This window comes from Melanostigma gelatinosum, assembly GCF_949748355.1.
Source record: "Melanostigma gelatinosum genome assembly, chromosome: 24".
Lineage (NCBI taxonomy): Eukaryota > Metazoa > Chordata > Actinopteri > Perciformes > Zoarcidae > Melanostigma > Melanostigma gelatinosum.
Window position 1 is genome coordinate 7617124 of NC_136657.1, and position 27698 is coordinate 7644821.

Genomic DNA, 27698 nt, shown 5'->3' on the forward strand with positions numbered 1-27698 from the left:
GGAGCTGTGAAATGGGAAGGATTAGTCACTTTGTCAGGAGATGTATGAGGCTTCTCTCAGGTGGACGGCGAGCCACGGGGGGCATCTGGGAGAGGGGAGCGAGAGGAAATTAGAGGCCGGAGAGGGAAGACGGAGGGGAGCAGACACGGAGGTGAAAAATGAAAGTGCGCAACAAAAAAAAATGAAGACGAAGCGCGAGGAGATGCAGTTTGCGAGGCACAAGAAAGGAGACGACCGAGCATTTAGCATATAGAAACTCTTAACTTGACAGCGCGATCGCTCGGCGCAGTTCGTGAATGCCCAACTTGTGCATGTCTTCTTCCAGGGTAGTGAATTAGGCTGGACCCTGGCCTTGTGTGTGTGTTTGGGAGGAGGAGGAAGAGGGGAGGGGGTGTGGATTCAGGCCTGAACAGGAGGTGTGGGATCCAGAAAGCTGGGGGTCCCATGTGAGAATGTGGCCGGCGTCAGCGCTGCGGTGGCAGGCCTCGGCACCATCTGTGCTCCCAGCAGGGCGCCCGCAGCGCCTTCCCCGCCACCCAGACACATATGGACACACAAAGGTGCTCTGTCTCACACACACTGGGGGAAAACAGTGAACGGTGAGAGATGGGAGGGAGGAGGATGATGGGTCCGTGGACTGCGCAGTGAACGTGGCGTCTTGTTGATGATGCTTGTTGATGACTTCAGAGAGCGAGTGGAGGCATTATTAGTCAGCAAACCACCCAGCTGTGTTTTGCCATTCACACAAATCCCCTTTACCTTCTTTTACTCTCATATTACAGGGTAGATGTGTGGGATTACAAGTTGTTTAGAATTTCTTCATTGTCTTTATATAACTTGCACACAAAAAAAAGTAAACAAGACATTCAGCCAGAAGATTGTCTATTTCTATATCGTCATTCTTACTGCCATTGGGTCTGATTCCGTGCAAAATCAGACAAAATCATGCAGGTTCACCAGAAACTGGTGCAGGGCCCGCTGGAGGGAAGGGAGGCGCGGTAGAACCGGAACCAGGACCGCGCGGTGCCTCTGCTGCAGTAAAATACGAGTCTTAACTTTTGTTCTTTAGGTGTAGAAACATTTCAGAACTTAAAGACATTTTGGGAAAGACAGCTTTCTTGCTGAGAGTTAGATGAGCATATCGGTACCAATCTCATGTCTGTACGATAGCCGGCTAACTTAGCTTAGCATTAAGAACGGAAACAATCTGAACTCCATTTTGGAGACATGAATCCAGTCCTCGCCTCCATCTCTTCCTCCTCCTCCCAGTTCAGCACAGACCGACATTTTCCATCTCCACAGCCTCTCATACCTCTTCCTCCTGCCCGCTGACCCTGCTGTCTTGGCCCCCAACCCCCCCTCTGAAGCTGCACCTGCCTCATTTACCATGTTGGTGAGCTCACCTCCATCTTCCTCATACCTAGCACCTCTCTCTCTCTCTCTCTCTCTCTCCCTCTGGCCCTGCAGCCTCCCCCCAGTGGCCCATGTCCCTCCATCCAGGGCCTCCAGCTGGCTGATGAGTTCATTAGGCCCAGAGCTCTGCCAAGGAGCATGCCGCTGTTCGGGCCAAACCGGGAGGGCATCATGGGGGCCCCTGGTGGTCATTGGGCACAGTCCACGGTCATTGGAGGCGGGACAGAAAAAGTCCCAGAATGCCCCACATGTCGACATTCAGGCCATTCTTGGAGCCGGAGACTGTTATTTCGCACATTAGCAATCTGGTTTTGGGGCCTGCTTCTCCCCCGAAACTTCGGCGGGGGAAGAGCGCGAGGCGTTGTGGTCTGAAGGGGTCCACATAAACAATGAGGGAAACAGATTTCTAATAATCCCCACAGGTCGCGGTGACATCTGGCCCCCACACTTGAACGTCGGCTCAATTAATTCGCAAAAACACAAAACAAAAAGTGCCGGGGGGCAAAGATCTGGGGGGACTGAGCGGGCCGCTTTGTACGTGTGTGTGTGTGTGCGTATTGATCGTGGCATTTGATCAAGTGGACTGTGGCGCATGAATGTGTGAATTTGGCTCAAATTAGTCGAGGTGCACGGCTGCTTTACCGAAAGAGATAATCACGCTCCTGTTGTTTTTTCCAGACGGGAATCTTGTGAAACAGCAACAAAGAGGCGAGTTAGTGGGATGAGTTTGAACTTTTCCTTCACGCGCTTCACCCGCAGTTCTGCCACGATACCTCCTTTCCTTGCGCGCTCACCTTTTCCCTCCTCCGTCCTCTGCCCTCCTTCTTCTTGGCGGCGGGTCAGCTGGGGTCGGGGGCCTTCCGTGGATGGGCTCAGGTGTAGCCTCAGCTGGGCGGGAGTGTGTGGTGGGGTGGGGGGGGGGGGGGGGGGGGGGGGGTTGGGGGAGAAGGAGAGGGAGGAGACGAGGATTCTGTCCCACAGGCTACCCGAGAGGGAGTCCGTCAAAAAGAAAGAACAAAATAGGAAACAAACACGTGCAAGTAAAAAAAACAAAAAAAAACGACAACAGCTTTGTCCCTCACCCCTCTTTCTACACCTCCCCCCCATCCTCTCTCATCCTCCCTCACTCCCTTCTCTCCTGGGAGAGGCCTGGCCGGGCTTGGCCTGAACGCCATCTGCTGCATAATGTAACGGGATGGAACTCCAAATCCTTCATTTCCACTCACTGCCTGTCATCTGTGTGTGTGTGTGTGTGTGTGTGTGTGTGTGTGTGTGTGTGTGTGTGTGTGTGTGTGTGTGTGTGTGTCCACTCGTACAGTTGCATATGCACGCGTACGCTGGAAGGGTGTGAATGTTTGAGCGCGTGTGAGATCTCATTTTACGGATGTTGTGACATTAGCTCGCCCGGCGATGATGTTGAGTGACGGGTTCGATGAAATAAAAAAAAAGATGACGCCAGGATTATTCGGCTGGTTATTAAATATGCAAGCCGCAGCGTCCGCGGAGGGGCAAAAAAAGGGACGACTCCCGAACTCCAGATCCGTTTTTCAGATGTAACAAATCTGAAGATCAACTCCTGGGGAATCTTTAACGATGGCACCTTGCCAGGGGACGTCACAAATCTGCTTTCGGTTTACTAGTTAACCAACACAGAGTCGTGTTTAAGTGCCCCGCCCCTCTCCGCGGTGCTGGTAACCCGGAGGTGCAAAGAGTGGTCCCTCCACGTCCCCGTGGGGCCGCTGTGAATTGGGGGGGGGCCATCTGTTTTCTGGTAATAAGCTTTCTCTTCATTCATCCTTTCTCTCTCTCTCTGCCCTCGTCTTCCTCGCCATGTCTCCCTTCCTCTCTGCGTTTGATTCGTTTTGGAGGGTTTCCCGTCGCTCTTTCCCCTCTGCACGCAACACAAAGACACAAAAAATAAAACAGAAATAAAAGACAGACAGAGAGACAGAGAGGCCGCGGAGCTTCTGGACACAGACACAGGCTCCGGCGCTGCGAGTTTCGGGGTAATCGGAGACATGGTGAAATATCACAGAGTGCACCCTGAACCCTGACCAGCTATCCGTGGCTGTTGACATAAAGTAAACGTGACACATCCCTCCTCACATAAACCCATGCACCCCCTCCAGCTGCCGGGAGGCCACTACAGCCCGTGCGTTTTATTTTTCTTTGTTTTACCGGTTTTATGCAGCGGCTCTGGCTGCATTTAGAGAAAAGCGCTTCATTTGTTTTGCATTTTTTGTATTCGGTTGCGTGTTGATAGTAACGGGCTCTCATATCGGTTCAGATGTTTTCTTCATTTGCTTTGGTTTCCTTGCAGTGCGCTGAGCTCTCGGGGCCACATGAGTATCTTCTTCTTTTTCTCCAGATAAGCTGAAAATAAATAAACGATTCAGCTATTTCATTGTGATTATTTGGTGTTTTCTTCGTCTGCAAAGCACATTTCCAGCAGAGGACGATAATAATTTGGGTCTTGTTGAAGACCGACACACTAACGACCTCCACTCCCATCATCCTCCTCTGCTGGAGCCGCAACCTCGCTTACCGGCGAGTAACCAACGGCTGCCTGATTGTTTAAGTTTTGGAGAAACATTCGGTATTAGATCGATTTGGGGGGGGGGGGGGGTAGTTGCCATGGCTACGGCGCAATGTGATGGGGGAGACGCTGAAGGGGACGACAGCGGAGGAAGGGGAGTAGAGTGGATCTAAGTCCACAGCCACGGCCACGCGGGCGGCGAGTGGCAATCGAGTGTGAATGGAAGCCACGGTCCAGCTCCAAGAGTGCACATGCAGCTCCTGCGCTTTCAGAACTTGCCCTGCACACTCAACAGAGCAGGACAAATGAACACACGCACGTTTGCAGCTGTGCGCCTGCTCCGGCATGGGCGCGCCAATCCCAACGTCACGCAACGCACATTTATGTTTCATTATTGGGGGGGCCCCCCGCGCGTGACAACGTCGATATGTCATCTGATATTGTTCATTATCCCGGCTGTTGCATTATCCGATTTATGCCTTCCTATGGCAGGTTTCAACACGGCCCGGTGTTATATCATGATTATTATGAGCGGGTCCGGGCGCCGGGATGCTGTCTGCATCTCGTTGAGGCAGAATGAAGTGGATCAATATACCAGAGGGGGCTGTATCGGTGGGCTCTGCATGTGTGAGTGTGTGTAGACAGACAGCCTTGGGAGATCAGAGCGCACAACTGCTCGCGGCTTCAAGCTTCTCTCTCTTTCTGTGTCTCGCGCACACGCACACACACACACACACACACACACACACACACACACACACACACACAGACTGTTGTGATGTTTTTTAGTTTTTTGGGGCGTCGAAACAAATATAATCTCACAGTATATCAGCCTGCGACTGCTTCTTCCCTCCTTTTGTTGTGTTGGTCGCAAACTTCATGAAGCCATATTTCTTGGGTGACGCAGCAGACAGGCAGCGCTCGCTTGCTCTCATTTAAGTGCAGATTTTACAAGCTGTTTGCGACGGGAGCTCGTGCTCGTCGAGCCGTGTGAATACATCTGTTGTGTCGACCAAAGTGCAGCACAACAGGCTTTCGGTGTTATGAAATTGAAAAGCCCTGTAATAGCTCAGGTGCACTGTTGGTTTGTTCTGAGAAACTGATTTGCTCTTGTTGGAGGGATTTTCCTTTATCACCTTTATACGCACACAAACACACACACACACACACACACACACTGCTGTTACCTTGCAATTACACTAATTTAATGCACCATTCCCCTCTATTAATCCCGAATTCTGTCCACATTTTTATTCAGGCTTTAAATGAAGGGGCTGCCACATGCATCACTCCGAACAAAAGGGAGGTTAGATTTATTCGCCATTTGGGCCAGTGTGGGTGGGTGGTGGTGGTGGTGGGGGGGGGGGGGGGGGTCATGCATGGGCATAACCCGGGCCCCTAAAGGAAGGCCCCCGCTGCCAGCTGCCAGCAATAATTAAAGCGGCCCTGCCGTGTCTATCACTGATTATGTTTGACCTGGCTAATAAGGCGAGTGCGTGCCACCTACGCGTGGCAGCGGAGCGCCACAGCCCCCGTTTCAGACGAGGTTATTAGTTTGATGCATTGCTGATGACAAAAAAACGTGCGCGTGTTGCTGAAACATCAGTTGCGTCGATGCTGCAGCGCTCGATGCGATGGGTGCAAAAACAGAGCGTAGGTGTTGTATCTCCGAAATGTCAACTTCTACGGTAACGAATTAAAGTTGTTGTGAAAGGAAAATTTCAAAATGATGCGATATTGTGACAGGCAGCTGTTTTCAGCAGAAAATGCTCTATTTGAAACCACGGCACACGAGCGGCTCAGCACTAAACGGACACGGTTAGCGAGCAGCGGGTGAACATAGCGGAGCACTAAGGTGGTAGGGACCAAAAAACGGAGATAAAAAGAGTGAATATTAGACGTCAAATAAAAATATTTGCCTGTAACTGCTGGACGTGTGAATAAGCAACTGTTCAGCCAGTCCACTTAAAGAAGGTTGTGTCAATGTTGTGTTCACAATTTTGGTTCAGCTGCAAAAACTATTATTATGGCAGGTTAAAGGGATATAACATTTATTTAAAACAAATAACTGAAAACAATGTCCAACACTTTGGGTAATTGATTAATTATTGAAGACATTCATTAAGCAAAACGATTTTTTATAGTCCAGACAATAAATTCATTAAAAAACATCCTCCGTTTCAGCCCGATGACATTTCAGGAACATCCGACTGGATGAGAAGCCGATAGAAGATCACGAGAAACTCAAAACTCACCAAACCTGCTGAGGAACAGTGCGAATGTTCACACATTTATTCCTACTTGTGAAATGATCACTGTCTTCCCAAATGGCAATCCCAGGGAGGGCTATCCTTTAGTAGCTGCCTCCGCCTGCGTGTACGCCAACATTGCAGCAATCAGTATAAATTAATAATCAGTGAATCAAAGTGCTTAATTTAACGGGGGCTATGAAAGATTAATACCTGACATTATCCAAGCTGCTGGGCTGTAAGGGGAACCACCCAGGCCCGGGGTAAACCAATCGCGTTTCTATGAATATGACATTAGACACATTGATGCGATGTGTTACATCAATGTCAGCCGGAGTCTTGAGTAGAGCAAGTCTGGATAGAAAGTCCACTGACTGTGACTGGTCTATTTCTGTCCCTACCTCCCTCCATCCCTCCCTCCTCGGTGGGTCTAGAGGCGAGAGATCAGTTCAGGGTGGAGGAGAGCTGGTGTTTGGCCCGAGGGGCCCTTGGACACAGATTCTGTCATTGTCCACAGCTGCCACTCCGCCCCTCCCTTTACCCCCCCACCGCTCCGTGGCCGTCCTCACCTTAAGGGCATCCCCCTGCTACCCCGCCTCCCTAATGAAGAGTGACACGCGTCCGGAGGATCTGATCTAGTCTGAAACCGGGCCCTTGCCTCTCCTGTTTTGTCTCCTATTATTGACTGCGGCGGCTCACACTGAGTCGCGGTGATGAGAGCGCCATATACCCAAGAGGCAACGCTCCCAAATCGGAAGGGGGGGGGGGGGCTCAAAGGGCAGATGCAATTGTATGGAATCATGAGGACCTAATTGTCTTTATTCATGAGGCGCGTGATTGATATTAGGGGAAAATGAGACACTCTAATTGTCCTCTTATATGAGGAATTTCTGACTGGATGAGTGTGTTGTGCATGCATCCATGTGTGTGTGTGTGTGTGTGTGCAGTACTGGGTGAGATATCAAACTGACAACTCCTAAAGGGCATCTATGCAGCGGTCTCCCGACATATCACTTGAAATAATTCATGTTGTCCTTTCTGACAGTTTCTTGCCTTTATTGCATCCAGAGAATCCAGACACGACATCATCAGCAAGAAATGGATACACAACAAAAAAACAAAATAAAAAATGGCAAGCACCTGCTCGGCTCTCCTTGTGGCCGGTACAGTGGCCAGTCAGGCACGGAGGACTTTAATACGAACGTAACATACCTAATGGTGATTTAGTTACGTCAAAGATACAGCCGTGTCCTTTTGTTTTCCCTTCAGTAGCTTTACAGCGGTTGAAATCATCTCGTTCCACGCTGTCTGACAGCCTTGTATATATTCTGACGCTTTATGGTGTTTACACAGAGTGAAATATTCGACTCCTTGTTTTCTACGGCTGCACCGTTCCATCAAATTCTAGATGTATGTTCGAGAAATTTGATATGAAGTTCAGTGGGTTTGCGGAAAAGGTGAAAAACGTATTACTTGTGATTTTGAATATCCACAACTGTACAATAAGGACATACCGAGACCAGACCAAAAAAAGATATTCACTCTGGAAAAGAAAAAGCTCAACCGAAGGTTGCCTTCTAGACAGGACCCTGAAGCAATATTACCGGCCCCGCTGTGGCGAAGGCCTCTGATTGGCTCACCCTGACGACCAATCTCACTCCTCATGCCGAAACCCAATCAATCCAACCAACAAATGCAACCGGCACCAGCCAATCAGAGGCAGTGTAGAGCGGGTTCTTGATGGAGCAATTCTGAAACGTAGCGATCTAGTGTTAGCAATATTAGCATTGTAGCTAGGGTGGGTCCATTTGATCCTTTAAGTGGCCATCTTTGGGTATAGGTTGAAAAACCACTCGGTTAAGTTATGGTTTTGGAGTTGATACTTTAATGAAATCGTTGTTTTTCCACCAATCGTGTCTGTTCCCTCAAGCTAAGAGAGACATCTCAGTGTCACAGTAATAGGTCCAGTGTGAGTCTGTCGGTCGGTCTATCCACGCAGCAACCCACCTAGCAACCTATGTGCTGCACATGAGGCATCCCGCTGAACCATAATTGGAATCCATGAGGGAAAACACCTTGACTGGCTCAGGTAAGCGTAAACTCCTGTAATGTTGCCGTGTGTGTTTATGTGGGCCAATGTGCACACACGCACACAAATGAAGAGATAGCAGAGCGTGCATGTTGATGCATATGTGTGTGTGTGTGTGTGTGTGCATCCACCAGTGTAATGTGATAAGCTCCAGCAAAGCACATACCTGATGCCATTAAATGCAATTTCCCCTGTGTGTCAGCTGAGCCATTTGTCAGCTGCTAACACTGCACGCTTTATTAAAAACCTCATCCGCTTCAATTAACGGCGCCCGCAAAGCAGTTTAACTCCACTCTAATCCTGTAAAGACGTTTAAACAGGCAGTACAGTAGGTGCAACATTTCAAACCCCGTCAGCGAGGTGTTTTTAAGGATTTCCTTTCGCCGCTCTCCTCATCACTTAAAGTTGGGGTTCTGGTCGGGAGGGAGTGGGTTCAGAGTGAGTGTGCAGATATTTCTCGGTGGTTCGGCCTCCGCAGTGGCATAAGTTGTGGTGGAGCAAAAAAGGGAACGCCTACAATCCAGCCGAGCCCGTTAGGGTTCTGGGTGAAACTCTTGGAATATAAAAGGGTTATCGGTAGAACCCCTTGGGTAGGTTGAGGTTTGCATTTCTTCCTTGTTAAAGGTTGTTTTGGGGGAGTTTTTCCTCACCCAAATGGAGGGTCTGGTATGCTGTGCAGATTGTGAAGCCCCTCGAGGCCAATTGTGATTTGTGATATTGGGCATGTATGAATAAAATCGACTTGACACTCCTCAGAGATGCAGCTCCCGGATCATATTGTGAGCCAAAAAATAAAAAAAGCAGCTACAATGAACTCAGTGGAGAAGTGGATTTGGATGAGCAGCTTCACTACATGTGTGGGCGTTGGATGTACATCCTTAGGTGCAGAATTGTCCAATATGGACGTTATTCCTGGGGATACCATGCAGAAATACTGCAGGTGATTGACAAAAAAATCAAAGCCACAAAGTTTACAGCCAACGGACCCTTAAACGCTCATTCTGCACAAGAAGGAAGGAGGGAACAAAATGACCTCTCCTTTCAAATAACACACCCAGGCTGAAGGTCTAAATCTGCTTCCCACAAGGATACCACACATGCTCTTCTGCTTTCTTCCACTCTCTGCTGCACACACACCCTGTTCGCACATAAACACACACACACGGTCATGCCAGCAGGGAGGTGGCGGTTAGCGTGGCGCTGTCACCGGGGGATTCTGGGTGGGGTTTGTGGGGAAAGGGAGAGGTGTAAATTGGGCGAGCGCTGGGTGCAAAGCCTCGTGAGGGAAAGCTTGGTGCTCGTCCTCTTGATGCTCTGTCACTCACTCACTCACAGCCCGAGAGATACAGGTGGTGGGTGAGGTGAAGATGCGGAAGGGTGGGGAGGGGTTTGGCTCTCATTTGTGTTATATTGTGGTTGTATCAGGACCGCGGGCTCCGTTGTGTCTTCCGCGGCGCCTCTTTCTTAGACCCCGTGCCTACTCTCAGTGCACTGAGAAACATCACATTCGATTTGAAAGCAGAACGAAAATGTGGCAAAGAGCGAGAATGTGAGAAAGTCCAGGAGAAAGACTTGCGATTGTGATGGTGTTGACCGCGAGTAAACAGGTTTACCCCGTAATTTCATATCCATCGACTTGACGTTGATGAAATTTGAAACTGGAATCAGCGAAACGAAAGCTAAAGGCGAGCAGGTGTGACTTGCCTTTGATCATAGCGGAGACCAATTGCAATTAGGCCCAAAATGGCTTGACGGAGGTATCAGGGGGCCGCTTGCAGATTATGTATTTTTAATCAGAGTTGTTAGCATCTGTGATGGATGCCCATTTTACTCACACCAGCCTCCGATGGCGTATGACATGTTTCCTGCCTGTGAATTACCTCAGTGTGTATGCTGTCCATTAACTGCACGAGGAGGTGCACATCCCCCCCGAAGTGTCGCCCACTATCTCAACTGGTGAGCTTCTGGGAAACAAATGTTTCTGAGGTAGCCATTGCTGCTAGTGTGGCTGAAAGACCGCACAGGCCTCAGCTGACATTCTGTTGATCAGAACTAAATGGCGTGACGGCGTCACACCTATTGTAGCCTTTTTATGTTGGCTCCCAGTCCGTTTAAGGATTGATTCTAATATTTTATTGATTACTCTTAAGCCCTTTGGCTCCTTGCTGTTTTTCACACCGGTGCCTTATGTCTGCATCGTCCCGTCTTAACAGATTTCGCTGGGGGCGGATGGTTAGGCTGCAGATTGTGCCGGTTTAAACGGACCGAAGCTAAACCCTAAACCCAGTAAAACCTATATTTGACAAAAGCTTTTGCCGTTAAGGCCGCAAAGCTCCGCAATGACCAGCCTGAGGAACTGAAGCTTAAGTGCTCCACTGTGCTCAGTTTGGTGCTCAGTGGGTTCTCAGAGACATTTTCCTGGTAAAGCGACGCCGGTGAGAGCTGTGAGAGTGAACCAAAACTATACGATAATATTATAGCTGATTGGAACCCCTTGAGTGATAATTCTCTGTGGATTCATAACAAGCGACACCTTCCACAAGCACACAGTCATTTGATCCACTGTTAACACAAAAACACGGGAGTACAACAGCTTGAAACATTCTGAGACTCAAAATGGCAGCTGCGTTCTGTCAACAGCCGTTGAGATTCAGACAATCATCCGGAGAAAATCATTCTCATTAAAGCACAACTTATTACAGTTTACGCGGCATAAATATTCCATATTTACTAAAGGCTGTGTTTGCCAGTGTGTGTGTGTGTGTGTGTGTGTGTTTGTGTGGCCCCTAACTCGACCATGTGCTAACCCCACACAGCTGCAGAGTCCCCTTGAGGGTTTGTGGCACAGGCAACAGAGGAAGGGCGGAGGAAGAGGGGGTTGGGGGGGGGGGGGGGACGTGGACTGAACACTCATCTCCATGCCGCAGTGTTCTGGCAAAGACATCGTACACCGCTGTGGATGTGCGTCTCTTGTGCTGTTGCTCAATCTTTTTAGGCCTGTCAGTTCGGCTTTTCATCAGACAATTCAGCGGGCGCAGGGGTTGGAGAGCCAATCGTGTACTTCGGTGTGTTAATGCGCGTGTACAGGGGACAGATACTCCTCAGAGGGAATCAAGAACCACCGACTCTGATTGTTTTCCTTTTTGCAGCATCTCCAGTATGGACACTAATTAAATCCAGGTGTCTTTTCATGTGCCATAGCTGAACGAAAATGTACGATTATGGGATTTGTCTTCATAAAACTACACAAATCTGTTTGCTGGCGACTTCTTTCAGAAAAAAGCAGCTCGGAGGAGTCCGGCCTGAAAAACAGCAGTGGAGAAACCAAGGAGTCTCAGGTTCCACAAATATCCCTGTCAATCAAACGTCGTTTCCTCTGAGTGCGTTTTCTATCTGTCAAGGGTCATAGAGAGTGAGGATGAGACCCGCTCCCTCCCTCCCTCCCGCTCCTTAGAGGTGTATCTCTACCTTGTGCATCACGTCTGGGCATGACCTGTTGCTAGGTAACCCTGGGTCACAGCTGCACACTATGGCAGAGCCTTTTCTTTTTTTATTTATCAGTGAGTTATGTGGGAGACGGGGCTGTAATTTATTAGTTTGATATTGGGCAGGCAGCGCAAGTTTGGGATTGTAAAAAGAAGAGACGGCCTATAGCTCATCAAAATGCTTATTCTGATCCCGGGCCTCGGTCCGCTGAAGAGATTCACAACAGAGCGGATCGCGGCATTATAAATTCATCCGCTTTTTTACTAAGAAAATCGAGCATCTCCAACAACAAAGCCAATGGTAATGCAGTTTCCATGCTGGTAATTGAACAGATGTGGTCAGAGCTTAAAGGACCGAGAAAAAGGGGAATTCATCTCAGTACAGTATGTGACTGATTCATGTCCAAGGATGAAGTGGGTGCAGACAAATAGTGTTATCAAGCTTTGTAGTCATGACAGAGACATTAACCCGCTGGTACGAATTGATGCAAAACTTGCACCAGACTGATTGAGCTAACATCCTGAGATAAAGGGTTTTCAAGGAAATAAAAGGCTAAATTAATGGCTAAATATGGTAAATGGCTGGTCTGTTCGTCAACTGGAATATAGTTTAAGCAGCTTTTTAAGGAAAAATGCCTGTTTAGTTTCTTGCAGAGCGTTAGATAAGAAGATCGATACCACTCTTAAAGCAACAGCCAGAAGATAACTAGCTTAGCTTAGCATAAAACTGGAAACAGGCGAGGTTAGCCAACACCTCAAAAGCTCGCTGATGTCACATTTCCTCTGCATGGTACGTGATACGTCACTGTATTTATTAAATAATCTGATTGGTCAGAGAGACACGGGACTTCCTGCACAAAGCTGCCATTTTGAAATAGCCAAGCTACCGTCAATAGTGACTTTTTTCATTCACTCGACACAGAAGTATTTTAAAATTTCAGCCCGCTAATTACGGTGTAAACTTCGCCATACACTAAGACGTACACAATGTACACTACGACGTGTGTCAAGCTAGCCGTTTCCCTCTCTTTCTATGCTAAGCTAAGCTGTGTGGCAGCTAACTGTATTTTGACCAGACAGATACGAGAGTGTCTTCTCTCGTCCAAAAATATTAAAATGTTGCATTGGAAGTCAAAATCTAGGAAGCAGTTCCACACTTTATACTTGACGACATCACAAATTTGAGTTTTAGCACTCTAGTTTTTTGATTTTGGAAAGTTGTTTATGTTTACTAATATCTTTGGACGTATGAATTTTGAAATTAGGCGTAGTTCCCCTTCAAGGCAGCAAGGTAGAAGTAAAAAAATATGATTACTAGCAGATCCAAGTGTGCTAATACGCTAAACTGAGATGGCGAGCATGGTAAACATTATACCTGCTGAACATCAACATGTTAATGTTAGCATGTTAGCATGCCTTAAGTTTGGCATTGTCATCTTGGTTTTTCGTTCGTCACCATCTTGGCTTTTTGCAACCACAAGTGTCACAAGAGGGTGGAGCTTAGTACATCGGAAAGATGAATAAGAAAAAGTTTCGGTGACCAGAAACCTGTCAATCACAAGGTAGCCCCGCCCTAAATCATCCCCTGCTTTATTGTCTATTTGACTCTAAATGGACCATAATCTACGACATGAACATCATGATGTACTGAAGAAGACTTGAAACTGGAGATTGAGACCATAAAATCATGTTTACAATGTTCACTGATGGAATAAATCAAGAGAGAAGTCTTTTTGCAACCAGAGGAGTCGCCCCCTGATGGTCAGTAGAGAGAATGCAGGTTCAAGGCACTTCTGCATTGGCTTCACTTTTCAGATCAGGAGGTTGCCACCTGAGCCCAAAGCACTGCTGCACCTAAACTAGCATGGCTGTAGACTCTTTGTCTTGTTCTTACATGATAAAAAAAGGTTACATTCAGTTTGTTATAATTACAAGGAATGTTAGTTTCTTTAACAACCATTTAATAACAATAACTTTAAGAAGTTATTTTAGCCTCTTTAACCTTTTAGCTCAATTTCTTCCAACATGTTTCTAACATTGGGCATTTCAAAATCAAGTGTAGAAGATCTGCATTTGTGTTTTTACATTTTTGGCTCATACATGTTGTTATTGTCAGATGTATGTATGTTATAAGCAGTGTAAATCCAGCTCGCATTTATGTTTTATAAAAGTTGTTTTGAATAATTAGTCGGGCAGTTATCGATGAACGCATTTAGTAATAAAATGTAAATGTATCAGAGGAGGTTCTCTAGATACTTCAGGAAAGGTTTCCACAGTGTCTGATTTGTTTCTTGGAAGAATTAGAAACCAACCAGTTTATTATCATATCAGAGATTCCAAAGTATTCTCACATTATTCATGGTGTCACTTTATCACAAAACCCTAAAATTAGGTTGGCAAACGTTGGGACAGACTGCTACCATCTGAAAGTTTTACAGTTTTTGAAACACGTCAACGTGATATTAATTTGTGACGCATCTGCTGCCGTTGACTCGGCCACAGATCTCCTCACCCTGATCAAAGCATCCCGGGTCCCCGGGAGAGGACTCTAACACTTTGTGTTAGAGTCCTCTCCTTAATGCGCGTGTGATGAATATTTCTCAGATGCTTCCTTTAGGCCATATCTGATCAAAACAAATGCACCTGCACTTTTTTTTCTCCACCCCCCCCCCCCCCCCCCTTCTTTGCAACTGCAACTCCCCCAGGACGAGTAAAAATTGACTCCCTGGCTTCCTCCACCAGGCAATTACGTGCCATCTGTTCCCATCTTGGTTGTTCCAGCTCGTTTTGTTTCTGCGATTGTTCGGCTAATATCATAGGCCTGAAAGTGTTAGAGAGAGGAAGGGGGTGGCGGAGGGGGGGGGGGGGGGGGGGGGGACACACAAAAATGAGGAGTGGCATGAAGAGGAATTAATCAAATCTAACAGCAGAACCAGATCTTCCCCTCTGAAAGGAGATAGTCCCACAAGAATGAGGACCATTACCATATTCATCACCTAATATTGCCGGCTGTATGCAAAGCGAGAGAGAAGAGTGCGATGTGACTTTCTTGACCGCCTTTCTAATTCCATCTGTGCAAGCTTGCAGACTTCTCTTTTTTTTAATTGTTTGTTTGCAACAAGTCTGCTTAGAAGCTGCTTTGCTGTGATGCTGCCATTTGTTTGGGAGTGGTAATAACAACCCATTAACTGCCCTGTCACACATCGCACTGATATTGATATATATAGATATATGTGTATGGTTGTTATGCTGCCATGCTGAATCATATTATTGTTTTGTTACAGTAACTATTGGGCCCATTACTCTCTGCCACACACACACGGGCCGTGGCGCCGCGCGGATTTAATTGCGGTGATGTTGCAGGCGAGGCGAGCAGCTGGATCGGAGAGTTTTAACAGTGATATCAATAACGGAGCGCCACCTTAGGCCCATATAATTTTCCGTCCCTCCTGACAGAGCGGAAGATAGAAATAATCAGTCACAACACCAGCCAGGCAGCCTGTAGGACCCCGCGTGACATGCAGCAACAGTGATGGCTCAGGACCCATCTGTGTCCGTGGGGGGGGGGGGGCAACGCTCTGTGTGTGGTGTGTGTGAGGATAATCGGTGAGATGTTGGATCCTATAAGAAGATGGAATCTGTCACACTGCTTTAAGGCTCATACAGTAGATAGCCACTTGATCCACTGATCCAGTGAGAAACAAGGTCAGGTACGTTTTCTGCGCCTTCGTAAAAAGTCGGTTCACTTGGTTCTAAAGATATGAAACAACTTTAAATATCTCGTCTCGTCTCGGGGGGGGGATGAGATGTATTACTGGACATTTAAGAGCATCATGAACACAGAAGAGGAATAAAGAAATGTTCTTCTTTTACAAAAGCCTCCACCGATTTTAAACAAGTGGAATAAAAACAGCGGATCGTCCTGACTGATCTGAGCACCACCTGCAGAACGGAACAGAACGAGTTCAAGTTGCTTCATATGACGTAACTTATATGTAAGAAGTCTCTCGTTAACATACATTTTTCTAAACAGAAGACTCCGTCTTGTCACTCAGTAGCCTCTGCGCGGTCGTCCATCCGCACTATCTCCATGACGGACTTTTGAAGAGTAAATTAGCTAAACAGCTTGAACCGTTATAACTAAGTAGACATCTATTTACCCCCCCCACCCCCACCGCTCCATCTATTTACTGTAAATATAATCACATTTGATTCGAGGCGCCCAGCATCAGCTGTACAGGTGGATCTCTTTCTTTGAAGCTTTGTATTTGATGACATCTAGTGGTCATATGGTGAAACATGCACATAATGGGATCATTTATAAAACACCAGATAATTATTAGTAGGTAATATGTATCAGTATAACATATTAAGGATGAAGTCCTTTTATTTCTTGCCACTTTCTCCATTTTTGGATGGAAATGATTTATTGTGAAGCCCCAAAACGAGCAACCTGAGTGTGCTTTTAAACCCTCATTTAAATGCAAGTAATTCAGCATCAGAAATATTGATATTACAAATGATATTCTGTTATAGATTTGACTCTTTAACCATCTGTGTTTTGAGTATTTCCCTCAAGACAGAATCTCAAAACAGTAAACCTGCTCTCACTCCCAAAAGTCCATCTCCATGTTTGCATTTCAACAACAAAACCTTCACTGTTCATCTTTTCAGATCAGTTTGTTGACAAGTTACCACCCAAAAAAAACAAATAATCCTGTGCCGAAGGCAATGAAAAGAAAAGGGGGAGGGAAAAGGGGGTGAGACGGGGGAGTGACGGAGAGAAGTGGAGAGAGGAACAACTGGAGGCTGTGGCAGAGAGAGCCGCGGAGGAGGAAGAACACACCTGGAGTTCAGGTAAGACGTCTTTTTGTTTGTTGTTTTAATGCACTGGTGTAATCGTATATTTTATTCTTACATGTTGCAGCTTAAATCTGAATAAAAACTTCTCTTCAGCTTTTGTGCTCGGAATGGAATTTTAAGATAAAGATTTTGTTGATTTGGGGCATTTTTCTGGCTATGCACTTCTTTGTTTTAAGCCACTGAAGTGCGTTTAATATACATTTCAAGGAGGCCTATACCTTTGAGCTCCATAACTTACGGAGAATGGCTCCTTTGTTTAGTTTCGCTCCGCTGGAATGCTCCTGAACATCCCGCGTAATCCTCTCAATTATGAATGGCATCATTTATTCTGTAGCCTCAGCACCTCGGCGATGGACGTCCGGTAACTTAGCAACTACCGCCTCTCATTCAACATTAAAGAGGGGTAACGTGAGACGATCCGGTGGCCTCGCTCCGGGCGAGCAACAGGGATTTGTTACCGACACACAACCTACATTTTCCCTCAGCCCAACAGACAGATTGATGACTCCTTACCTGTGAATGTGTGTGTGCATTAAGGGCCGTTTTGACATTGAGATTGTACGCAATATTATGTTGTTCTTTAAGTTCTTATTAATGTAAAATCTCAACCACTCTGAGCAGCATACGACAAATGTCACCCGCAGATAACATCTAGAACATCGTTTCTAAAACATGGGAAAGAGATTTGATCCTTTGGCACTCTTAGGTCACATGTTTCCAGGGGGACTTTATTGTGAATGCGCAGGTAAAATGACACCTCGCCCTTTCATCCTCGCAAAAGCCTTGTATTTTTTGCTCCGGGAGAGGCTATGAAAGCTTTATACTAGGTCTACACTGTTCACATATATGCACACACTGGTACCCACGATCGCCACCTTAGAAAATGATCCATTTTCCACATTTCATAAAGAACTGACCCTTCTCCTGGCAGTGTCTCACATACCTTGTGTTGGTGGTGAAAGACCGAGTTCAGTTTCAATGCCTTGAGCAGATAAGCGCTGGTGTTTCCACCAAGTGACAATGAGGGGTCTGTGCTGCATTCGGAAGCAACTGTTCGAGACCGTTGAGGTCTCACGATGAGTGATGTTAAGAGATGTGACTTGGCATGAACACATAAACCTCTCTGTCTCACCTTGTTACGCAATGACCATCCAATGATCACATAATGTCGGACAATAGCTATCAAATCTAAAAACATGAAGTCAAAGAAGCACAACATGGCTTTGGTGATCCAAAGCAAATGTTTGCTCAATAGAGAGGTACATTAAATTGTTGGTTGACACCCAATTTAGGTAATTTATTGTTGTAGTAATGTAGCGATCAATGGCTGCCAACAGTGTTGAAGTCTGAATACAATGCTGACCTCGGGGAAACAGGACAGCGGTTACCTGAGAGCACTTTAATGTCTCTTTAGAGAAACTGAATATTGTGAGGGACAGATGAAGTTGCAACGAAAGGGGAACCTGTGTCCCAGTTTTGAAACAGCAGCAGAAATGTGTACACAAGTCGTCACATGGTGTATGTGATACACCGGGGTCAACAGGTTGGTCAAATAGAAGGGTTCATTTACAAAACATTACAGGATGAATGTTCTAGACAAGACCGGTTTTCTCTTTGGTTGTTCTCGTAGGGTAAAAAGCACCAATATGTTGCTAAATGCTTTGTTGTAACACATTTGTTATTTGCATTTTCTCTTTGTCTCCACAGAAACATACTCAAAAAGTAGTGAAAGGTAAAACCCCAGAGAACAAGAGGAGTTTTCCGATCTACCATCCACAATGTTAGTGCGGTCTCATTCAGAGAGAAGAGCCCTCCTCGGGTTCTCAGCCCTCCTGACACACAGCACTCCAAAACAGAGAGATGTAACCCCCCCACCTCCTCTATCCTTCACCCCACGGGAGTCCATCTTTACACCCGCATCTCTTACTTCACGACCTCCCTGGGTGACTCAGGCCCTCTCCAACCTGGAGCAAGGAGAACGAGAACTGCAGAGCCTCGGGGAGCGGCAGCAGGCCGAGGTGGACGAGGTGAACCGTGAGTTGGACAGTGCTGCGATTGAAGCTCATAGAGAGGAGCGACGGCTTCTCGAGAAGGTGGAGCGGGACCACCGAGAGGCCCAGCGGCACCTTAGTCAGGTGAAGAGGGAGAACGCTGCAACGGTGCGAGTTGTGCAGTCACTTGTTGACCAGCAACTTAGAAAAATTGGACAACTGAAGGAGCAGATACAAAGGTGGGGCGGTACAGTTGGTGGATCCAACAAAAATCAACTCCAAAGAGGAGTGGCAGAGGTCACCCAACCTTGGGAGATCTCTCTAACAATGAAAAGGGTCAGTTTCCTAACAAGCCCTGCGTCCAAGACCCTAAGCTTAGGGGAAATTGATGTTCGAGAGCAAAGTATGACCTACCCAATTGGTGTCTGTGGTGTCGAAGGACAGAAGTGTGCCTTGCACTCAGGGGATAAAGCATTTTCAAACAATACCCCTTTTGAAATTCGAAAGGAACCACAACCAAACAGAGCTGGGCATCGGTACAGTCCAGAGGAGAGCAATACGGCAAACAGTGGGAACATGCGTGTTATCCGGAAACTACATCTGTCAAGCTCAACAGAGAACGAGGACGATCTCAAATCCCCCACCTTAAAGTCCCCCGTACCGAGACGTCATGGCGTGTCCGAGTCATCCCAAGATGAGGAAGTGGAGTCTGTGTGTTCAGACACACAGGGCCAAGACCTTTTTCTTGCTATCCCACCGGTCTCCAGTCAAGGAGAATCTGAAGGTGATGAATCTGATGGCAGGCAAACTGGTACAAAAAGGCCCTCCACGCTGAAGGGTAAGAGGAAGCAAAAGGCCCTTGTCTTGGTCTCATGTGAAGAACCATCCTGCCCTCCTGAAGAAACTGATGCAAAAAGCAGTTATGTGACAATATCTCCAAAGACTAGGGGCAAAGGTTCACTCGCCACGCACAGTCTTGTAGATCTTTCCACCAGACATCATCCACTTTCTAGACACACCCTACCAAAGAAAAATACCTCAAATCAATCATCAATGGACAGTGGAAGCCCTCCATCCCCAGTGGACAGTGAGGATTCCTGTTACACCTATACGGTGAATACTCCAGTCAATGGATCCCTTAAGCAAGGGCACTACCGCTCAATGTCCACCACTGAACTCTCAGGTAAACTTTGTTCTTTGATTAACAGTGACAAGGATGAGCGTAGAGGAATCAGGAAGGTTTGCAGAATGCGTCTTGCCTCTGAACCTTCAACTCTTGAACAAGGTAATGGCACGGAATCTGACAGGAACACCCTGAGCTCTAATGAGCGACAATCAAGATCCCAGACTCGTGTTACACAGGATTCAAGTTTATACCGAGTGAGCAGATCTCTGTCCATGTCCGCCATTGAAGGAGACAAATTACACCAAGGCAAGGAATCACAGCAATACCACAAGGACAAGAAAGAGAAAGTTGTGCCAGCTTTGGGGGAACTGGAGGAAGAGGGTGGTTCAACTGCGTTAGACTCAGCTTTTCTGGTCAAACAGTTTGGAAAACAAGGATCAGGTCGCGCTGACTTCAACCTACCAAGTGGCGTCCATGCAACTGTCAAAGGGCAACTATTTGTAGTGGATTGTGGAAACGCCCGCATTCAGGTGACTGATCTCCAGAAGAATGTTGTGCAGCAGGTGTCTCCTACGGGATCAGAAAGGTCTTCCCGCATCTGCAACTACTTTGACGTGGCTGTGAACTCAAAGGGCCTCATTGCCCTGACCTGTGCTGCTGAACGAGCTGTGTTGGTGTTCAGCCGTCATGGACGCCTCCTGCAAACGTTTGGAGGCACATTGATTGGTTCAACCAACGAAGAGCTGGATGCTCCCAGAGGGGTGACTGTGATCCGTCAAGATGAGTTCTTGGTCGCTGACATCAAGCGTGGCACCCTAACTTCCCTCAAGCTGGACCCTAAAACCGGGGCCAGATTGGAGCGCACGGTGGTGACCGGGTACCACAGGCCCTACCTAGTGGCAGCCTGTCTCACGACTGGGCTAATGGCCGTGTCCGAACGAGGAAACGAGACTGGACGTGTCCCATGCATCCGGGTCCTGGAGCCCGGCTGGAACACTATCCGAATCCTGGGGGTGTGTTCTGGCTTGGGGCCAGTTCTGACCTGCCCTTGGGGTCTCTGCATTGACAACGATGGGGACGTCCTGGTGGCAGACTGGGGCAAGCAGCACTACCGTGTTCTCCTCTACCCATCTAAAGGTGTCGGCTGGCCTCTGGTGAACGACAGCCTGAGTAGCCCAAGGGGCCTGGCGCTGCTCCCTAATGGCCACCTGGTCGTGTCAGACAGCATGAATCATTGCATCAAGATCTACCGCTACAAGTGAACCACAAAGAACGTCGAGGACAGAAAGAAAGAAACACGTAGAGTCAAGAATAATTGATATGATAGGGCGAGAGGGTTACATTTGTAATAGCAGGCAGTATAATATCATTTTTCTTTGAGTGTAATGTACAGCCTCTACCTCCAACCAGCTTTATTTTGTCGAACACCATTGATTAGATTTTAATTGATGATGGTACTTTATGCTTTTTTCATTACAGCAGATTAGTACAAATTATTTTCATCACATCTATTTAGTACAAAAGATACACATAGTGGATAAAAGTATGAATGCATGCTTTTAAATTACTCTCGAGTGTTGTTCTAATCTCGATTGATCTATAGTAATGCATGGTGGCCCATAATGCTGTGTGCCTGAATGATATTCAATGACATTTTGTGAACTATGGCCAAATTGGAAAACATTTCATTAATCAATAACCAAGACAAATTTGAGAAGTACAATCTACCGCGTAATCAGCAGATCAAACTATTGAGTTTGCTCAAGCTTAGGGGGGGCTTAATTATTTTTGGACTGTACATTTCTCTGACTAAAAATAATTAAACTTTGATTTAAATCTAGGTTTGCATGATTCTGTTGTTACTGGGGCTATTGCCCAACCACACCTAACCTAAGAGGCTGGTTTTTAGGCTTTTAGGTGTTTCTCTGGTGGCCGTGTTTGCCCAAAGTGTGTGTATTACTAGAAAAGTCTTTCACCAAACAAAAACGATCGAACAATTTGCCCCAATTTCTAGAGCTAGGAGTGGGAACATTTTAACCGGAAAGATCAATGATTTCATTTGAAATCCAGAGGGAGAGAGATTGTGAATGATCTTACTCATCATTTTGCAACAACTAAAATTCCAATGTACACACACACACCCACAGTTACCTAACTTGTCCATCCACATACGTCAGTATAAGAGTGTGCGGGCTTTGCACAGCTACAGCTCTGTTCCACATCTGAGGACTTCACAGCATGGAGCTGCTCCCCAAAACCCTGTTTCTGTGCTTAGCACTTGCCCTCACCAATGGAGGACCTGTGTGAGTATTAATTAACTCTTCAATCTTGAAATAAATTCACACTCAAAATAGGTGATAGGTGCTCTAGCTCTAATCTCGAGATGCTTTCAAATGTATTTTCAGTTATGTACCACAGCATTATATGGGCACATATCTATAAATACAGGGGGTACAAATAAAGTATAGCTTATACTATACGCCTTATAGTATAATGCAAACAGATACAATAACCCTGTAAATGGCTCCTTCAGAGTGCCAACTTTTGAGGCTGTGGGTGTGACTTTGGGTTTTTGTTTCATTGGATCACATTGAACTATATGATGTTTCCGTTATTTTGTCCCCCCCTCTGTAATTTGGATCATTCCTACTTTCCTGTATTTTCTCCTCAGCAGAAACGTGCAAGTCACGGTGCATTCATGTCACAACTCTATCTGCTGGCTCACAAAGGTCGCCATGTATACAAATACAGCGCAAAGCTGTTGCATAACTTTGGTGGTGTGTCACTGATTGACCCCCCTATCGTCATGATTCAAGGATTTTTGGAAATGTAATCTGATACTATGCTGAACTGCAGAAAAATCTATTTTTATCATCCACAGGCCGCCAACTGATGTAGCAGTAGATGGTGGGTTTTAAATGAACATATGAATTCACAGCCCTGCTTTCTCACAGAAACATTAATTTCTCTCCAATGATACACATATTCTGTATTTCAGTTGCACTAATGGTAACAAGTGCTGTTATCTCCATGTTTAGAAGCTGCTCTACCAGACCGGTGTGAAGGCATTGAGTTTGATGCCGTCACTCCTGACGAGAAAGGAAACACTTTCTACTTCAAAGGTTTGGAATAATTCTACAAATAATGATGGACTTTATTGTCTTTTGGGGTTATTGTCTTTCTCTATTATCCTTTTGAACCAGGTTTGGTGTCAAATAGCTGATAACCTAAACCTAACCACAGGGGGGCGCTATGACTTTAACAGGAAGGAAACACTATTAAACGGGGGAACGGATTTCGACATAACACCGGTACCTGGAGAAGCAGTTCACATCAAAACAAACACATGGAAATGACACGTTTAGCGTGTAGCAACATATTATTCTTGCACATCCACATAACGGGAAGAAGCTCGGCTACACGCTCATGATAACCATTCTAACAGGAACGAAACGAAACTCCAACACCAAGCAACTAAACGAGCGCACAGCAGAACACACGCTAGCGCGTGAAGTTGTGCTAATGTTGCTACTTCATGCTAACCGCCCAAACAATGTCACTCTGAAAGTGTCTGAAATATCGTGTCCAAAACTAAACCAACAGCAAGAAGAGGAACATAAACTTCAAGTTTAAACAGCCATAACCATAAAGATGTCTTACCTTTACTGTTGCGTGTTCAGAGTTGTGTTGAAGGGCGTGTTCACGATGCTAATGGCTAACGCTAGCGTACCCACACTGCTAATGTACAACGTTACTCCAATGTCTCGTCATCATTTTTGAGCATATTCAAGCCGTCTTGATAAACAACCTATGCTCACCCGTGTGTGTGATAACATGGTCTGTCTCGATTAATTGTGATACTGGCCTTCAATACAGGCATGAGCTGGTTAAATAGACCTTATGTCTTTTTTTAATGGGAATATGTAAAGAGGTCTAAATGGTTGATTTTTGTTGTTTTTACATCTCGTTTTTACCTATATTGACATATACATTCAATTAAATTGGTTTTAGTTACCTGAGAACATTTGAAATGGCACAGACGGTACACAAATGTACCAAAGTGGCCAATTTGTAGATTCCGCCTTAACATCCTCTACTGAACATACTCGACTGAAACCTCTCCATCTTTGCTGTGATTCACTTTATTGGTATCAGTCTGTGTGAAGGTAATGTTTAAATGTTGCGCTATGGTATTAAAGACATTTTGGGCTGTGACTGCATCATTCCACACGAGTATTCACTGTAAAAGTACGCAGGTTTGTTCGGTGGAAATAACATAGATAAATAATGCTGTGTCCTATCTTCATTTAATCTGACCCAGTAACATATGTACTGATGATTACACGTCTGCAGAAATACCACAAGTGGTGCCTTCATTATCATACCAAGATGATTTAAAAATACTTTGTAGTCTACTCAGTGCCTGAGCCAGAGGCCCAAACTGAATATTGATTGATTGCATTGACAAAGTGGATGTTTTCCCTTCAGGCAGCCACTTGTGGAATGGTTTCCACGGTGCGGCCCAGCTCTCCAGTGAGTCCTTCAAGGAGCTTGATGACATCCATCACATCGGCCACGTGGACGCCGCCTTCCTTATGCACAACGCAGACAACCCAGGCGACCACGACCACATCTATTTCTTCCTGGTATGGCCCCCGAGGTGCGTTCGTTTTTCTCAGCTCCAGAGCAGTATCTCTGTACCTACATGTTGTCTCATGTCACCTCCAGGATGACAAGGTGTTTAGCTATTACAACCACACTCTGGAGGCCGGCTATCCCAAAGAGATCCAGGAGGACTTCCCAGGAGTCCCCTCGCATCTGGATTCAGCCGTAGAGTGTCCCAAAGGAGAGTGCACGGCCGACTCGGTTCTGTTCTTCAAGGGTGCGTTGGCCTTCGCTGTAAAGATATCCATCTCACGAAATAATGTTTAAATTAAAATGAATAAATGAAAGAAGGAGTTGATTGTCTTAGGCTGCTGTGAATAGATAATTAGTAACTCAAACTATGTTATCCCCCCCCCCCCCCAGGACATGATGTGCATGTGTATGATATTATCACAAAGACAGTGAAGATCAAGACGTGGCCCCATTTGCCTGTCTGCACCTCCGCTCAGCGCTGGCTGGAGCACTACTACTGTTTCCACGGACACAACTTCACCAGGTTCAACCCGGTGAGCGGAGAGGTGAGCGGCTCCTACCCCAAGGACATCCGCCACTACTTCATGAAGTGCCCGGACTTCGGTGGGTTTCCTCTGTCGATTCGGTTCCGCTGATTTAGTGCGGAGCTATTTTTCGGGTAATCGCGTAATCGTCTGTGTTTCACTGCAGGTCATGGAGGTGACTACGAAGTCCCGAAATGCAGTGAGGTCAAGTTAGATGCCATCACCACTGATGATGCAGGCAAAAGTTATTTATTTGCAGGTAAAGTAAAAAAAGAAGAAGAAAAAAGTAGTCTTTAAAGGAATAGTTCAACATTTTGGGAACTACAGTAGGCTTATTTGTGTTCTTGCTGAGAGTTAGAGGTATGAAGCTCGAGCCAGGATACTATTAGCTTAGCATGAATACCAGAAGCAGGAAGAAACAAGCCTGGGATATCACGACCAAATCTTACAAAATGACACCCCCATCAGCATCAGCTGAACTTTGTACTGCGCTAACATGCTAAACGTAGAGCTGCTAGTATCACAAACGAGATACAACGTTTTAGTTACTTGGCAAGGCTAGCTGTTTCCCCCTTTATGCTAAGCTATTGCTAATCACCTGCTGGCTCTAGCTTTGTCCTTGACGCACATATATGAGAGTGGTATCTATCTTCTCATCTAACTCCCTGTCATCTTACCTACATTTAAAAAGCGTACCTCCCAATATGCAAAGCTATTCCTTTGGATTTTTTTTTTCTCGGGTTGATCATTTCTTTCAAGCTTGCTCTAAAGCTCTCACAAGACGCCCGCTCCATCTGCTCAGGCTCCATGTACATGCGCCTGGACACCCGTCGTAGCGGCCTCCACGCCTTCCCAATCACCAGGGCGTGGAAAGAGATCAGCAACGGGGTGGACGCCGTCTTTTCCCACGCCGACGACATGTACTTGATCAAGGTAGACTTTGAAGTAACCGGCAAAACTTCACGCGTCTATGCGTGCGTGTTGAAGTTAATACTAAAATTGCCTCCCGTGCTGCCAAACCCCTGCAGGATGATCAAGTTTACATCTACAAAACAGCGGCTCACTACACCCTGATTGAAGGCTACCCTAAAACCCTGGTGGAGGAGCTCGGAATCGAAGGACACGTGGACGCCGCTTTTGTCTGTCCAAATGAGCACACGGTTCATGTAATCCAAGGTAAGGTTACGGACTTCTTATATCTCGTTTGGTGATTTTTTTTGGGGTTGCTTGGAATGTTGACAAAACATCTTTCTTCCAACAGGAAAGACGATACGGTACGTGGACCTTATCGCCACACCCAGGGCCGTGACCGACTATCCCTTGCCCTTGTCCGGCATCGACGCCGCTCTGTGCGATGCGGAAGGAATCCAGTTGTTCAAGGGCTCGCAGCATTACAAGTACGCGACCCCCATGCTACTATCTATGAGCAGGATGGCCCCTCACCCTCTCCCCATTACCAACGCCCTGTTGGGATGTCGCGATGCGTAGTTTCTCAGTCACACTAGAGAGTGGAAGAGAGAGGGAAGATGTGTAAGCTTTTGATAACTCCCTCCCTCCCATGCATCGTGGAGTTTAAGTTGTTTCATGAATAAAATGTGGAAAACGTCATACTGGAGTCAAAGTCAGTGATTATTCTGTCAACATCTTATGATATCTTTATGATAAAAAGAACATTTGGTCACACTTTCTAGATAACATGTCTATGATCCAAAGTAAATGTATGAAGTAATGACAGAGTTTGTCCACTAGAGGACCTACTGTACAAATGAATGTGAAAGTCTGAATGCAGACGGGGGGGGGTTCTCTCCATTTACTAATGTTTTCTGTAGTGTACTGAGCTCTGAAGCAATTAGCAAGCAATATGCTTCAAAAGAGAAGCAATTTATGGAGACAGCTCTCCACTCAGATCACCTGAAGAGGGAGCTGCTCCTGCTGCACTGACTTTTCACGGATTTCAATCACAGAATCGCAGATGTAGACAGATGTGACAAATTGCTGGTGGCCAAAACTTTATTTTTTTATTTTTCCTTCAGTCACCGGGGTCGAGTAGTGCCGCGTAAAGCACGGAGAGGCCTCACAGTCGTGCAGACTGAGAGTGAAGCACTCGACCAGCTGAGCCACGACAGAATCCCAGACAGATTGGCTCTCGAATTAAAAAACAAGAACAAGAACAAAACGAGAACAAGATGTTCTCAGCAAGAAAATACAGTCAAGGACCTATGCTTTTCGTTTTTAGTGCAGTCATCTGCATATCTGTCAGTGTGCTGAGTAATTTTAATGGAAATGGTCGGACAGCCCAGAGGTCGGACAGCATTAGCAGGCATTCAAGGCCTTTTCACTCCCTGGAGAGGTTTTTTGTTCAGCCAAAATCCCTGGGACTTTCAGCGAGCATAAAGGAAGTGCTGGCCTCAGCACAGCTTAATGGGCGAGGCCATGAGCTCACACACGCACACACACACACACACACACACACACACATACCGGAACACACATGCATGTGCACATAGAAACACCTCCGCAAACACACACATGCATAGCAGACAGTACGTGTTTTCATCGCGCACACAGAGCGGCCGGCTATCAAGTAATATCAACATGCTGTGATGATGCTGAAATATTACACATGCTTTCTTTTATTTATTTCCTTTTGCTTTCCTGAACAAGATTAACTGGCATTAGCCTCAGGTAGCAAAGATCAAATGGAAAGGTATCATCTCCTGGGGAGCATGAATCTGATCAATAAATTCAATCCACAGGGTCACCAAAACATCCATCCTCTGGGGA

General features: G+C 46.3%; 1 protein-coding gene across 1 annotated transcript; it reads left to right on the forward strand.

Annotated features, from left to right (window-relative positions):
• Positions 1–21990: 21990 nt before the first annotated feature.
• On the forward strand, positions 21991–26402 carry hpxb (hemopexin b; the record flags this gene model as incomplete). Its single annotated transcript, XM_079296846.1, has 10 exons — positions 21991–22055; positions 22634–22659; positions 22791–22874; positions 24241–24398; positions 24481–24634; positions 24781–24993; positions 25081–25173; positions 25717–25847; positions 25943–26090; positions 26176–26402. 10 exons carry the CDS (start codon positions 21991–21993, stop codon positions 26400–26402), a joined length of 1299 nt encoding a protein of 432 aa, XP_079152972.1.
• Positions 26403–27698: the final 1296 nt, after the last annotated feature.